The 15871-nt window shown below is 42.4% G+C and overlaps 1 protein-coding gene across 1 annotated transcript; it reads right to left on the bottom strand.

Moving 5' to 3' along the window:
- Nucleotides 1-691: 691 nt before the first annotated feature.
- On the bottom strand, nucleotides 692-14537 carry LOC121705626 (tumor necrosis factor receptor superfamily member 11B-like). Its single transcript, XM_042086697.1, has 5 exons — nucleotides 14270-14537; nucleotides 10469-10838; nucleotides 8295-8507; nucleotides 3181-3405; nucleotides 692-1864 (listed from the first exon to the last, which is right to left on the bottom strand). Exons 1-5 carry the CDS (start codon nucleotides 14315-14317, stop codon nucleotides 1467-1469), a joined length of 1254 nt encoding a protein of 417 aa, XP_041942631.1. The 5' UTR covers nucleotides 14318-14537; the 3' UTR covers nucleotides 692-1466.
- Nucleotides 14538-15871: the final 1334 nt, after the last annotated feature.

The raw sequence follows: 15871 nt of genomic DNA, 5'->3' as shown, positions 1-15871 counted from the left end.
TAAAGATCCGTGCACCTCTGTTTATGAATCATTCATGCTGTTTCTGTAAACTGATTTCTTAGAACTGATAAATGCTCAATTTGTTTGTTTGAACATAAACAGCAACCATATTGTCCAGTTGCTGTAATGTCCTGTTGAACCTTCCAGTCAATCAACTTGTGTTCTGGCCACCTGCTTATTTCACCACTTAAAGGTGTAAGTTCTTGAACATTCTAACAAATGATTCTGTCCTGCAACAATTCAAGCAGAGGGGGTTGAAGCGGTAATTAAGGATCTTTGATTCATGGTTCTAAAATTCTATTTTGAATTCAACGAAGCCAGATATCCTTTAGAACTTTCATTTCCCAACATTCCAATGACACCGGTGTCACGGTACAGAGAAGGCTCAGCAGACCATGACTCGGCAGCTCCTTGGAACCACTGGCTGCTGTGTCATTCGAGGTAGACCATACCTTTCCTGTCACATGCGCCACCATGTTTTACTAGCGATATGATTCACCAGGGGCCACACTGTACTGTTGACCAGAGAGAGAGAGAGAGAGAGTTCCCTTTTTATAGGGAAGTTGAAGAGGACATGAGACACCTCACCCACCCTTGGAGAACACCCATCTTTTATCCTCCACCTTTCTTTTTCTTACAGTGACTGAGCTAGTTCATGCTTAATGAGTGAAATGACATTCAGGAAGCTGTCTAAAATAGTCAGTACACATTTAATTTAAGTGAACAAATATTAACATTACCAGGGATTTACAAAACAAAACATGAGTTCAAATGCCATGTGATAGATTTGCTTTCCAGTCAATTTCCCGAGGAAGGAGACCATGTCACAACTTGCTCAAATGCCATTTGACAGAGACCATCAGCAAAACAGTATAATTTTTGAGAGAGGATATTGATATTAATATTGATTTCATGTCTTCAAATGGTGTCACCATACACTGTATACATTCAGACTGCCACACACATCATATGGCATAAACCTCTAATTCTGTGAAAAATAGTACAAATTATACAAATTAATTTAAATCACCTCACATTAAAAACTCAAGTACCGTTACACAATAAACAGATAAAAAACAGGTTGAAAAGCACACAAGATGATGTGTGACATGCAGCATTCACAGTCCAGCCTCCAGACAAATCCACACACATAAGCCTCTAGAACTTTCCGGTTAAAAAAATAAACACTTAAATAAACAAAAAAATTGCACTCCACTTTACTGTACATTCATGTCAACTAATGTCTGTTTTGCATTTAACAAAATTCTGTTAAGTTATTTTTGTATGAGCTGAGCAGTCCAAACCAAAAGATCAATCGTTAAAAAGAAGAGGACCAAGCCCCGTCTTTTCCGTCCTCACATCAAAGCCCCAGCCCCACTCTAAATACAAACCCTCCCTTCCTTTCCCTTGTCATTTAACTATATACAACTTCTTTAAATAATTCTGCTGGTGGAACACTGGTCTGGCTAGTCGTTATAGGCTTTGGATTTAAAGCACGAGCTGTCCTGAATCATGTTGAAGAACATCTTCTCGTAAAGTCGGTACATGGTGGAGGCCCCGATGATGCGGGCGATGCGCTTGAGGCTCTTGAGGAGACGCTTGGAGACGGCGTGACCGCGGCCCCGGAGCCGGCGTAGACTCTGGGCCAGGGCTTTGCCCACGTCACGCTCGCTGTTGCGGCTCTTCCACAGGTGCAGCAGCTGCAGGATGTGCTGCTGCGAGGGGCAGGAGACCACCAACGTGCGCACATCCTCGTCGCTCACACGCACGCCCGGAAGGCTCTGCGTCACCGCCAGCAGGTCGCCCAGCGTCAGGTTCTTCAGGCCAGCACAGCGCAGCACCTTCCTCTCACACACATTCACTCCTGAAACAGAGTAGGGAAACACACAGGTTATAGAAGGACAATTTGACAACTACACAAAGGACAATTCAGATCTTGTACTGATGCAGATCTTTACATTTAGTGTTATCTGTATCTGTACCTACGCAGCACCTATAAGGATATGTATGTGTGCTCTCTTCCTATACAGCACATGCCATAAAGTGTCTGCCTGCATTGTATTGTACATATTGTGAATTATAGGATTTAAAATATGTGGAATAGAGCAATTATACTTGTGTGCTCAACAAACATAAAGTTGGCCAAACACTCAACTATTTCAATCATTTAAGTATGTATGGATACTCTACACCACTTTAATGAACAAACTTGTAGCATTTTACCACAGGTTGTGTAATCCTTTATGGAACTGTGTATTTCTGAATGTCTCGTGTGAATGATGTAACAAAAAGACTACTGTGTGTGAGTGTGTGTGTGATGTTATTATTAGTATGAGCCCACAGAACCATACCCTTTACAGTAATCCCTGTCATATGGTTATGGTCAGTCAGCTTGACATTTTCTTGCTCTGCATCGCTTTGTGTGTTACTATAAGAGAGAGGGAGACTTCTCGGAAACTGAACCCTGTGCTTAGAGAAGACCCTCGGAGAACAATTCATGAAGCAGCACACGGAGATCAGCACCTACTGAAGCCACTATGCCTCCACTAATCTGAAACAGTTGTGTGAAAAAGACCAAAAATATGGTAACAATGCCATTGGTTTGCTGTGCAGCAAAGGCACATTTTTTGAAGCTGTTGGCCTCTACAGGAGTTTCTTTGAGTGTAGGGGACTGATCTGAGAGCTTTTTTCCCAAGAAAACACTTCTGTTGAACTCTTTTAAAACCAGTTCTTGAGAAAACAAAAAAAAAGTCCTACAAGGGATTTCTGTTCAGTGTTGAATGTGACTGTTTACTGAGTAATGAGTAATTTGTTGGCGACTCACATGGAAGGAAAGTGAAAGCCCAACGCTACAAAAGTGCCTCATTGCTCTCTCATGAGCGTAAGACTGAGTTTGACTAAAATATAAGGCAAAACCAGCTTCATCACTCTTTAACAAAAAAAAATACCTGAGAGTAACCTGATGGCAAAGCACACTGGCTCACAAGTCCCTTCATGCCTTTCCTTAACCAACATCCTGCAGTTAAACTAACTTGCAGACTCAACAGCACAAGTGAGTCAACCCACAACTAGGCAGTAGGCAGGCCACTGTAATGTACCCCACAACTGCAGAGCAGGAATGTGAGGATGAGTGCACTGGTGGTCAGAGTCGGGGTCGGGGGTCGGGGGTCGGGGTCGGACCTTGGATGATGCTGAAGAGCTTGTCCTGGTCCTTGTTCTGCTCCCTCCACAGGCGCAGGAGCTGCAGGAGCTGCTGCTGTGGGCTGCAGGCCTTCTTCAGACGCTCCACGCTCTTCCAGTCCACGCGCCGGCCCGGCAGGCTCTCCAGCAGGCGCTCCAGCGGGATGGAGGCCAGGCGCGGGGATGCCAGGAACTGGAAGATCGCCTCCTCGCAGAGCAGGGTGTCTGAGCGGGAGAGAGGGAAAGAGGGGGATTAATGACGACACACAGTATGTCTGGGCAGGTATATCATGTTTCCTGTCAACTCTTTCAGATCAAACTGGGCTGATTCGACTTAGACTCTCAGCGATACCTAAGATTTATACTAATCCCTACTGGACGGGTTCAACTTGTACCGCCAGAGTGCTCTCTAAGACTGCAAATAATGACTGCAAGATGAGCAAAATTATAGTATTTTTTTTTCTATGTAGTGCATTTTAGACTCAGTGCCCTTTAAAAAGAAATGAAATCCATTATATCTTACTTAGATATGATACTGTGACTTTTGGCCACGAAAAATAAGCTGTCAAGTAAACCTTGCTATATTACCATTCAATAATAATCTCTGATAATGAGGTAAATAAGCCACTTTACAGTCCACACTATGTTTAGGAATGCAGAGTCCAAACCAGTGTCACCCACCAGTGATTTACAAGGTTCTAACACACTGAGGTATACAGTATGATGTACATAATTGGTCTCTGTAGGTTTGATGTGTGTGGTTGCATGTGTTTGAAACTGTGTTTCATGTATTCTATCGTTCAAAGGATCTATGTAATGTGAAGACTGTAAGAAAATGTATGCTGTTCCTTTAGTTTATAGGTTGAGCAAAGTTTCCAGGCAAAAATCTAGATAAGACCAAAGGTCCCAAAAACAATATGACCAGACAGGCATGAATCAAAAGCAATTTTTTTTGGTGGGAAACCAAAAAATACACCCTACACCCCTTAAAGAGGTCCAACATTGTCGCTGTAAATTTTATTGTGTAAAAGAACCCTTTATACAAGCCAGTAGCAAATTACTTTTACAGAACCTTTAAAAAGAGCTCAACAGTTGGCAAAAAGGCTTTCACTTCACATCACTTTAAGGGTAGACACTGAAGTTATCCTTCAATTTTCTTTTAAACAGCCTCCTTTATCACAGCAAAGAGCGGAAATTCTTTCTAAATGACGGCCGTAGTCATGGTTTTATCAGTAATTAAAGAAAACATCCTCCCCCTTTTAATTAAGAGGTGATTGTAAAAGTGAGTCAAACGTGAGTTACAGTGATAAATGTCTCTGGACCACCAAGCTTTCAAAGGAGAAACACCCAGGCTAACTCACTTTCACATGTTCTGGATAAGCCTTCTGGATTGCAAATTACCAACACATGATTCAGTTATGCACTGTGTTTGATTCTTTCTGTCACTGATGCCTCAAATGAAACAAAGCTGCGACAAGATATAATGTGTGCCGTTTCCCAGAAACACAAATGAAACCTACAGTGAAACCATATTTTGTTCTCAGAATCATTCATCATTTCTTCAGTTCTGGATAAGTCAGCCTCTTACTGACATGTACAGTCAAACTATATTCAGATGTACCCTGTACCACACCTTTCACATCCTTTCCAAATATTGCAAGGTATTTCATACTGGTGCAAGATATGTGTGTGCGCGTGTGTGTGGGCATGTCGGTGTTTTTGTGTGTGCGGGTGGGTGCAGTCGGGGGTGTGTGTGTGTGTGTATGTGTAAGCAAATACTCATTGCTTAAAAATGAGTAATGTGTCCTTGCTGAGTGCCTATGTTAGCACCATTTAATACTTAAGTATGAGGCCAGATCCAGAAGGAACTCCTTATGTTGCCATCAACGTGAGTCAGTTTCCTCTCTGGTTGTCTTAGGATATGATGTCACCTTTTAAACATTTCCTCCTGGGTCCTAACAGCTGTCCATTTCTGTATTCCGACCCTTTCTCTTTCACATTGCGAATGTGGACTGGATGGAGGATTATGTAGGCTATCGTGGATGCTTTCTCCACAGCAATCAAATTGTAGGGCTGCTACTTTGCTGCCACTCCAGCAAATGTCGCCAATGAAAACATAAAATCTAGTATTTTGTGACAGTTATAGTTACGGTTACAATTTCGCTGTTCAAAATCTATTTTGCGAATGCTCCACTTTGCTTTTTACTTTTTAATGCAATAAACTTTTTTTAATCAAATTCAGCAAATGCCTCCTCATGGTCTGCTATTTATCAGTTCTGTATGAGGCGGGAAAAAAGCAGTGTTTGTACACAGCCCTGACTCTGTAACTGGGGAAACTACAAAGTGGCACTGACTCTGCCAAACGGTACTGTTCCACACAGCGACAGGGAGTCCTTCAGCCCATGCACAGGACAGGGAGAGAGCAAACATGATCCACAACTCCACAGTCAACATAGGCTAATCACATTGCCAGGAAGGAGACATGGTGGAGAAAATGCCCAAGAGAAGAGAGTCAAAAGAAAGAAAATTGTGGCAAGTGCCAAATCATTCAAATCAGCAGATTAGGTAAGAAGCACATCAGTGGTATGATGTCAGGCTGGAAATATGAAAGTTGCCGGTTTGAGTCCCAACATGGTAACTCAGTGAAGCACGTTATGCTTTTGGACTGGACATGGTGTGTTATCTGCATTTTCTCAGTCCACTGAGCTGTAAAATGGGTACAGACTTTGGGATTTTGGATTAACCCACAACTTTGGGATTTTGGATTTTGGATTAACCCACAATAGACTGGTGTCCCATCCATCTGTTTAGATCACCATAGATAGATAGATAGATACTTTATTGATCCCCAAGGGGAAATTCAAGAAATTCATAGAAGCCAAGTACTGTATAAGCACTAACCATGCTAAGGAAATGACTAATGATCAGCCAAAGGTGAAAAGGTCTTCTAACATGGAACATCCAACCATGGAGAACAGCGAGTGGAGATTCTCTGTTTCTGCTTGATAGGTACCAGTAAGTAATATTAGGTATACTGTACTGTTGTGTTGATGCTGCTAGCCAGAGTTGTAAAAATCCGGCTTAAGAAAGTAAAAGTCCCGCCACATTTTTGTTCCAACCATTCACTTAAAATCTAATTAGCACAATTCAGCCAGGTAGATCAGCTAATTACTGAAATCACATGTGTTCATGTGGACTTTTACTTTTTGAAGCTGGAATTTTACATCTCTGCTGCTAGCTATATAGTAACAGAAGAGAATTTCTGGTTGTAAATAGTTTCAGTTCCCCTCAAAGCACGAGGCACTTTAAGTGCATTGATTGAAGACTTCGTCATTTCTGCATGTGCTTCTCCAGTTGCTGGTGGTTGTCCTCCTAAGCCTCTCAGGTGTGCTTTTCATGGAAAGGGGTAGCCAAGCTTTAATTGAAGCTAGCCTTGTTGTTAGCGATGCTTTCGATTTAGCTTTAGATCATCATCGTTGTTTTGAAGGAAGATGAAAGAAGAGCTCAGAATGCAATTCAATTTTCTCGTACTTTTCTCGCTCTTTGTATTTCAGCCAAATGCACTTGAGTTTCGGTCCTTTTTCTCTCCTTTTTACGGTCTAGCTAGATTTAAAGAAACACCAGTTCATGTTACAGTCACAATAAGTTGATCGTTCAAGTCTCAAGATCGTATCAAGTACCGGTATTTGGTCAATCAATGAGTCACTGAATCAGTTCTGGTCAGTCAGTCGTGGACAGACAGACATCCTCTGTGGATCAGGGAAGCTTAGTAAGAGCCTCTACTGAGAATGGGCCCTGGAGCAGCCACAACTGCTCCAGCGGTTACTCCTCTTAGCATTTGGATTCATGCATGTTTTAAAAAAAACTTTGCTTGGTATCAATACCTTTTTTGTTTGGTTATCTGACACAAATCTAAAATCCTGTCTTCGGCCATTGTAGTTTTAAAACAATCAACACAACAAAATTTCTTTCTCTGATCTTGACTTTGTTGGGTTTTTAGATGCTGTTTAGTGTGCTGGCAGGTTATTTATGTGATGATGTTTTATACTATAATATACTTCAACGCTGTATGAGGTTGGAATGTTTAAGACTATCTCCACTGCCTGGGTGAACGGTTGGCCTTCAGGCGGTAGATGTTCTGGATTCTTTCATATTTCTCTTTTGGTCAGTAAAGCCCACTTATTAATGTCATTGCCTTAACAGTGTGCATCCATGATTTGCAGTGGAGCCTGGAGGAGTACATTTGTTTGACTGTTGAGATCAAATATCAAATATTTTCCCAGAATATCAACTGTAAAATAAACTGGTAAAATAAAATCTCATGAGAAATCTCAATCTACAAAAAATTGTTTGATCAGAGCTGCAGAATAAAACCAATATTAAACTCATGAATATAAGAGTAGCGTCTGAACTCTCTGGATTTAGCCCAATACAGCTCCTCATGAATCCTTTTCATTAAGAAAAAAAATGATACCATGCCAGAGCAATAAACTGTACGCTTTACTGAACTAAATTTGCCAGGAAGAAGCCCACACATTCTTTTCCCCCAAATTCCATAATGTTGCCTAATATGTAACCAATACATTTCCACAGCCTCACAGTGTTTTTATTGGACAGACAGTGTGTTTCACTAATAATCTCAATCAATAGCTATGGTTGATGTACAGTAGAATTTCATCTGACATAATCCAGTCATAATTCATTACAGCACAGAGGCCCCAAATTATTTCCTAAATGTGAAATATCCTTAGTCTTATGTTGAAGGTGGCGACCTGGCCTATTAGTACAAAACGGAGCACCTGCTAGGACAAGTTTTGCTTTATTCTACCCAAGGCCGACATGAAGTCGATCAGAAAAACATTTTTGTTGCTGCCTGAATGTTATATATTACCATTGTATGGCTCTCATGTAAGAGTGGGTATATGACAAATGTTACACACTGATCAAAAATTTGAAAAGGTGCAAACCCATTCTGACAGCAGCCAGTCGTAAAACTTCATGTTGCCATTGAAAAGTCATGCCGTGAGTGCCACCCTAGCTACCTTGGCCTACTCTGACCTTCGAATATTGGTGCCATCATGGTTGTCATGGTATTGTCTGGGTGCAGGGCATACCTGTGTGGCACTGCATGTCCAGGGTGTTGCACTCGGTGGGGACTAAAGCTTCGTTATCACACACCACGTCCTGCGTGCTGGTTCCGTGTCGGAGGGTCTTGTAGCCGAGCTGGCTACAGTTGCGGTGGGGGACGCAGGGCTCTGTGGCCGACGATACGCTAGAATAATAGCCATCAGGACACGCCTCGCACACCGTGTCACTCTCTGGCATCCCTGTACACACAAATACAGACACACAAAGTCAGGCTGAGCTTCACTTGAAATGTAATGATTCAGATAGGTAAAAAGCTGATATTTACATACATTATTCAAATATGTGTAACTGGACTGTTCACTTCACCAGAATGTCTACTGTTGTGTATCTCAGGAGCATTAAAACCTACATGACATGTTGTCTTCATGTAGAAATGTGGTCCCACTCAGTATAGGTCAAAAGTACAGTTTAAGTAGCTGACATAGACATGAATTGTAATGGATGTCTGTCTAACTGTCTGCATCCTCTAAATAATATAGGGTCTCCAAATCACTTGCAGCTGGTCTGAATTGGAAATGGTTTCATGATGGGCAGACAAATGATCTGCCTGTGAAAAAGATTTTCCTGAACTTTTGGCACTGACCACAAAAATAAATAGTATAAAGGCTGATTCTCATTTAGTTCTGATAACTGTGGGAGAGGCGTGGACGTGCAGTTAATAGGGGTCATTTTCAGCAATCATACATATGGCTTGAGGTTTTCATTGATGAAGGTCAGACAATCAGGAACAGAAACCTCCTGACAGCAAACACAGAAAGGTCAGTTTCTGATACTGAAGCTCCTGCTTCCCTTCATTCCGGGTCACATGATTTGCTACACAGGAACACTCCCATGTCATAGGCTATAAATAGAACATTTATAATTACACACTCAGAACATAAAAATAGCCAATGAAGAAAACTGATGGGGTTTTCCCCTTGTGAAGAACTGATATTTCTTAAAGAGTTCATTTCACAGTTAAGAAGCTAAGAACTTTTCGTTGGTGATGAATGCCCTTAATCTAACACTCAGTGGCAGTGTCTCTCTTTGTCTCTGTCTATCTATCAATCCATCTATATAGCTATATTTTTTCTTCACACTGTAAATTACAGTACAATTCCTCTTGATCAGGAACTATATTGCCATCTTCTGGTGACTGCAGGCTATGAATTAACATTTCAAATTCAAACAATATAACATTTCATTTCTATACTTCAGATATATAAATGTCTCTCGTCTACATTTTTCAGTCTATATTAGGCAACTTTTTTCATTCATATTGCACAAACCTAGCAGTGCATGTTACTACACATTATGTAAGAAAACTAAAACTGTAATTCTTGTATAAACTGTGGAAAAGTAAGAGTTTGAGGGAGATGTCAACGTGCCACAAAGAACCACTATTCCTCATCTGTTATGGAGACGTAGCAGACTGTTGATGGGAAGGGTTTGGCCAGGGAAATACCCCCTTGGACGCTGTCCATAGCGCACTGCAGAAGGCCAGGGGATGAAGCGCGGCCTGATTAAAAGTGGGGAGGAAAGAATCTCAAAAAACAAACGTGCAAATTAAAACGCCATCGCAGATGGATCCCGCCGCTCCCCTGAGTACACCCCCGGGCCTGGACGAGCAGGAGGACCGCGGCCGATCACAGCCAGCCGAACCCGGCTAACTCCGCCGTGATGAATGACGCTGTCACTCACTCACCGCCGGACGCTGCCAGAGAAGTTATTACCCCTGCGCTTTCCTCGAAGGCTCTCCCCACGCCTTGCAGCCCTGTCACTCACACAACGTATGGCCTGTTCAGCCCCAGCCAAGCAAACACATCCAGCACACTGGACCCCTCAACGCACGCCAGGGATAACACTCGTTTGGTATTTACACATTGTTATTAGCTATTCCCACTGTTTTCTTACGGGTGTAGTTTATACAAGGCATGAAACTGGAGTTTGGGGAAGATGACAGAATGTATGCTTTCACAATCCTCCATTAACAGCAGCTGCACTCTCTGTGATTTTTTAGCTTCAGCTTTGACAGACAGTGGAAGTTGCCTGGGAAAGAAGAGTCACGTGGACAGTGGGGCCCTGCAAGAAATAGGCCAGGGACGTGCACCTGTTGAAGGCGACAGACGAAGTGAGGAGGCGGACGGTCGAGCATACTCACCTAGGGCCGTGACACCACTTCCAGGCAGGCACGGCGTGTGGCGAACGCAGAACTCCACCACCAGGTGGTAGCCTGGCACGCACTCGCACACCTGGTCGTGGGTGGCGTTGCACTCCTGCCGCACCAGCTGCTTCTCCTTGCAGACGGCCGTGCAGTACTGGCAGCTCTCGCCCCAGTGCCACTGCTCCGCAAAGTGCCGCTCCGGGCACGGGCTGCACTCGGTGCGCCGCTGGCCATCGCAGTGGCGGCTGACCGCCGTGCCGGGCGGGCACTGGTCGCACAGGTGCAGCTCGAAGGTGACCGGATCTCGATGCGAGTACTTATGTGGCTGCACGTCATGCAGGGCCCAGGCAATGGAGGCGGTGAGAAACTGAGGAGAGAGAGAGAGAGAGAGAGATGACATCAAAGTGAGTTGTTATACATCAGGGAGTAAAGGCCAGAAATGACCCAGGCTGCGCTCCAGGAGACACACAACACCACAGTGGTAACATATGGGGTAACAACATCAGTGCCCTGTACCCTGCCCAAGGCACTTATTACAGAATTTATTGCATACGTATTGCATACGGTGTCAATATTTGCTGCATAATTTAAATGTTAGCCAGCGGTACATCCATTAAATCAGTGTATGTTTGACTAAATGAGCACGAGGACTGGGTGGAGATTTGTTCCCGACACACAGGTGACGTTTGATGAAGCCAGAGAGAGAATTTGGCGTCTGGTCGCAATGAAGACTATGCAAGTTTCTGGGTCCCTTGGCCAGCAGCGTGGCGGACTTCCCCGAAACCCGGCTGCCATAACAAAACAACAACAATAACGGCAAACGGAATGGCGTGTTTTCCGGATCTCCCAGTTGCCCTGGACTGACTTCTCTTGGCACCTCCTCAGATGTGCATACTTCACACATGCGGACGAAGGATGTGACAGTGGCTGAAAAGTCTGAACGGGTGCCCAGACCAAACATCAGTCATGTTCTCCATGGCAGGTGGCAGGGCATTTCTAAGGAAATCATTAAGTCCTCCGATGTGTTTGACTGTGGGGGAATGCCATAGGAAGAAGAATAAAGAGGGTGGAAAAGCCATTGAACTTTTAGCCTTTTCACTGTTCAGTGGGACGCTGCCATTTGATGACATACTGTTCAGCGCTCTAGACCATAATTATATGGCTGTATAGGGCCTCTGACGACCATAATTGCACCATTCAAATGATCTGAAGGAAACTCACAAAGGATGACTCTTGTGGCCTGTTGCCAGCTAAAAAATCAAACGCTTGATTTCAAGGTATGTTGCATTCATCTATGTCAGACGTACTGTATGGCTGTATGTTGTTTTAAACTCAAAGGCATGTTACAAGATTTCTTACATTAAAAACAGAAACAGAGCCGGAACTACATGACCACCAAGATTCCATGGGACCATTCATATGCGAATTAAGAAGGCGGCCAACAAGACTATCAAATCTATACATTATTCTGGATCATAAGCCATAGTTTTATTTAGAGTTAAATAAACCGGGACAAATGTCCTGTAAAATCCTAGGGTTAATTGTTTCAATGTAACTGAGGCCACTGACATGGATGGTTAACGGGTGTCGGGAATCTATTTCATGTCATGTATAGCATACAGATTCTGATTCCTGGGTACAGGTCTGATTCAGGAACAGCGAGTGAGATATCTGAGATTTCTGAAATCTGTGCACTGCGTGCGCACAGACTAACAGGAAGACAAATGAAGACTCTTTGCTTTGACAGGACGGAGGACACGGGAGAGTGCACGTGGGGCATTACCCAGACTACAACAGCCTAACACAGACATCAGCGCTTCAAGCACTCCTTAACAAAGACATCATCTTAGACCTCTAGACTAAGTACAGGCCATCTTCCCTATACAGACAGTTGGAGGCAGCTATGACTGACACTACAGAGTCACACAGGAAAAAGTCACACAGGAAAAACACCCGCCTTCCACCCTTTTGCATTAAACTAAGCCCGTTATTAGATGCTGACAGACTCTGCACACATCAACATTCCAACACACATCAGCATTAAAGCTGCCATCTCTGTTCAATACAGGCTGCATCACCCGGCTGAGACCACTGCTAAACTTAGTTCTCTGGGATTTCTGTGATGTTCCCCTTGCCTGGAGGCCCAGCAGACATCGCCTGGGAGGCCTGGCATTAGACAACTGCAGGTCTGTCTCCATCATCATCATCATAAAGCCATCATGACTTCAAACAGCATGTAGATGAGAGAGAGCAGATTATGTACACAAGCCATGCGTCCAGAGACAGGATCACAGGAGTTCATGAGCCCACCTACAATCTCTCTGTTTACCTGACCTGCTGCAATGTGAAAGGAGGCATTATGATCATAAAATGTAAATGGTTCAAACTGATTTTATATTATGATGATAAAACGGGGGAAAACCTAATTAGCCTAATGCCTTATATAGGTTAATACCATCAACTGATGCTTTGTAGTAAATGGAAGGATTTTTTTAAATGTACACTGCAACATAGTGGACTGAAATGTAATTTTGTCCAGAGGACGAGGAAGAGTCTAATGTGGGGTAGCTGTTATTGGCAGTTATGACTGTCAATGCAAAACAAAACACAACACTGATTTTGGCAGGTAGACCCAAACCGACTGAAATGAGGAAGTTCTACTACTTCCCATCGGCTTGCTTGCTACTAAAATAAACAAACGTTAAGGCTTCAGTGTACCCTAACTGTAGCTTATGTCGAACACACCGTTAGATGGAAAACAGTGCTTATCTAGTCAAGCCGATTCACAACACCTCGGCGAATTAGGGAAGTGCAACAGCCCCCACCTGCTCAGTCGGAAAGATCAAAGACTTGAGATTTTTTCTTAGTGATAAATGGCAACGGCTTTAAGGGTGACCCCGCTGACTCAGTAAGCATAAACCTAATCTGTAGGCGCAAAAATATTGAGCATGCCTATTCAAATGTTTTTGAAAATGAAATCATATGTAAAGTCCATTAAAATCATTCTTGATCATGCACTTAGATACACATCAAAACATAGATGTAGGCTATGCAAATGAGTAGCGGCCAACTTGACCAACATGCAAAACATAGGATGGGAAACAACTGGTCTTTTCAGTAGGTAGGTTATTAGCCTATTCTGAGGAAGAATGCAGGTTGAACTTTTTGTAGAGTAACCTAACTTCCATAAATAAAACCTGATATGAGACGAATCCCTACTTCATCATTTCTCGTGTAGGCTGTTTCAGTAGCCTATTTGTCTATGTATTTGTCTATTCAAAGTAGGCTAAGCACAGCTGTTACTCGTTGTTGTCCCTTGAATAGAACAGAAAAAAAGACTATCATTGACCTGTTTGCAGCATGTTTGACTGACTTTCAGCCTGTTATTTGTAGGCTTCCTGACGTCGGGAATGAACGCGGCAATAGCTTCCACATTTAATTCAAGCCACTACGACTCCGACTCTTACTCGCATGTTCTGTCTGAGATTACTAACTGTGGCTATTTGAAATGACAGTTTGAAGTTGAGCGAATATATATATATATGTCAAGCGCTTTAATTACCTTTCAATGACATAACTCATATTGTTTTTAAAAACGACCACCTTCAGAAGGCTACAGCTGTATTCCCAAAGGTAACAGCAATAGCGTAGCCCTCTTCTTTTTCCAACATAATGCATAGTGGGAACCGGTAGGTACTCAGCGCTGAACCGATGGTGGCTTTCACGGAATAGGTAAAGTGTTTTTGCGAGCCCCAGTCAATTGCGCAAAGACGAAACAAATACGCGGACAGCACTCACCATGTATATTTTCATCGTTGTCTGTGGTCTCATATTTCGGACAGTCATCTCTCCTCCCAAGAAAAGTCCGTTTGAAACAGACCGTTTCCATACTTATACTTTGGGATAAGGGAAGAGGTCTGTGCCCACCCACTTCACCAACTGGCTCAGAGGACATCCTAAAAAAAAAAAGAAACGTGTGAATCTGTGCAGTCATTCTTACGCAGAGATGAATGCAATAAGAATGAATAAATATGGAAATATGACGTTATTGAAAGCTATAGGTCAGTCTTTATTGAAGTTCATGATGTAATTACTGGCATACTCATTAAGTAATTACTCATAATATTCTGTTCCACTCAGTGAACACGCATATTACTGTAATGGAAAATAAATAAAAACATCTCATTTGTATTCATATAATCAGTCATTGGCAAGATTCTCATTCTGAACATCTCATATATCCCACATTTTAATATGTAACTTTCACAGAAGTCACAATTGTGAGCACAAATTCCAGAAGACTATCCAAACTATCAATTTGCCAGGAAAGTGTACTATGGAAGTTTGCTGTTTTGACCATGAAGTTATATTATATTTGTCACACCTGCTAGGGATGAGGTGACATTATTTTACTGTCTACAGTCTCTAGTCTCAGGAACTCTTTAATGAAATTCATCAAACTTCAACATATTACACTCCCTGATACCTGTTAACTAGCAATTATCTCTATAGGCAAAAGGTTGCCTAAAGTTGTCCTGAAAAATTACTTCAGGTTTTGAGTTTATGAGTTTAGTTGAAACCAAAAAACATGTTTTCAGTTTTTTTTTTTTTTTCATCTTTCATTTACTTTGATATTCCTCTAAATTCTGACTAGGGCTGAAACGATTCATCGAGTTACTCGAATAACTCGATTACAAAAATTACTCAAGGCAAAAACCCTGCCTCGAAGCCTCGTTAAATTCCTATGACGCACACTATATGCGCAGGGATCTGATAGTTCCACATGGACCGTTGTTCAGGAAGCACACCACTAGCGCGTGAATCGTGATACATTCTGAATTTAGCTGGCGCGATGGCCATATGAAAATTATCTCGTTAATTCAGAAAAACAGAGCTGTGACTTGCATGAGGTAAGCTAGATGCCTGGACGAGGTGTTTTAATGTTTGTTTTAGGTGTTTGGTTTGGCTGTCAAACCCTCCGCAGCAAACTGAAAAAGTCCGATTTAACTTGGGTTTTATCAAAGAATGTCTGTGTAGATGAATATAGAACACTGCTAGATTCTAAATCGCATTCAGTATTTTGTGTTTTAGCTAGCAGCTAGCAGTAGCTAGTTATATGGATGTTGGCTGTGATGCCTAGACTACAATGCAGCCTGCATAGGCTAACGATCATTTTGATCATCACCTCTGTTGCTGTTTGCTTGGCCGTCTTTAGAACTGTTTTTCTGAATTAACGAGATAATTTTCTCGTTAATTCAGAAAATCAGAATAACTCATTAATTCAGAGAAACAGGGCTGTTTTTCTGTATTGATGAGATAGTTAACTCAACAATTCAGAAAAACAGGATGTGCTAAGTCAGTAATTCAAACAAACAGGGTGCTTTTTTTATTGCATGAATG

The sequence above is a fragment of the Alosa sapidissima genome, chromosome 3, assembly GCF_018492685.1.
Source record: "Alosa sapidissima isolate fAloSap1 chromosome 3, fAloSap1.pri, whole genome shotgun sequence".
Lineage (NCBI taxonomy): Eukaryota > Metazoa > Chordata > Actinopteri > Clupeiformes > Clupeidae > Alosa > Alosa sapidissima.
This window is presented reverse-complemented; position numbering and strand designations above follow the sequence as displayed.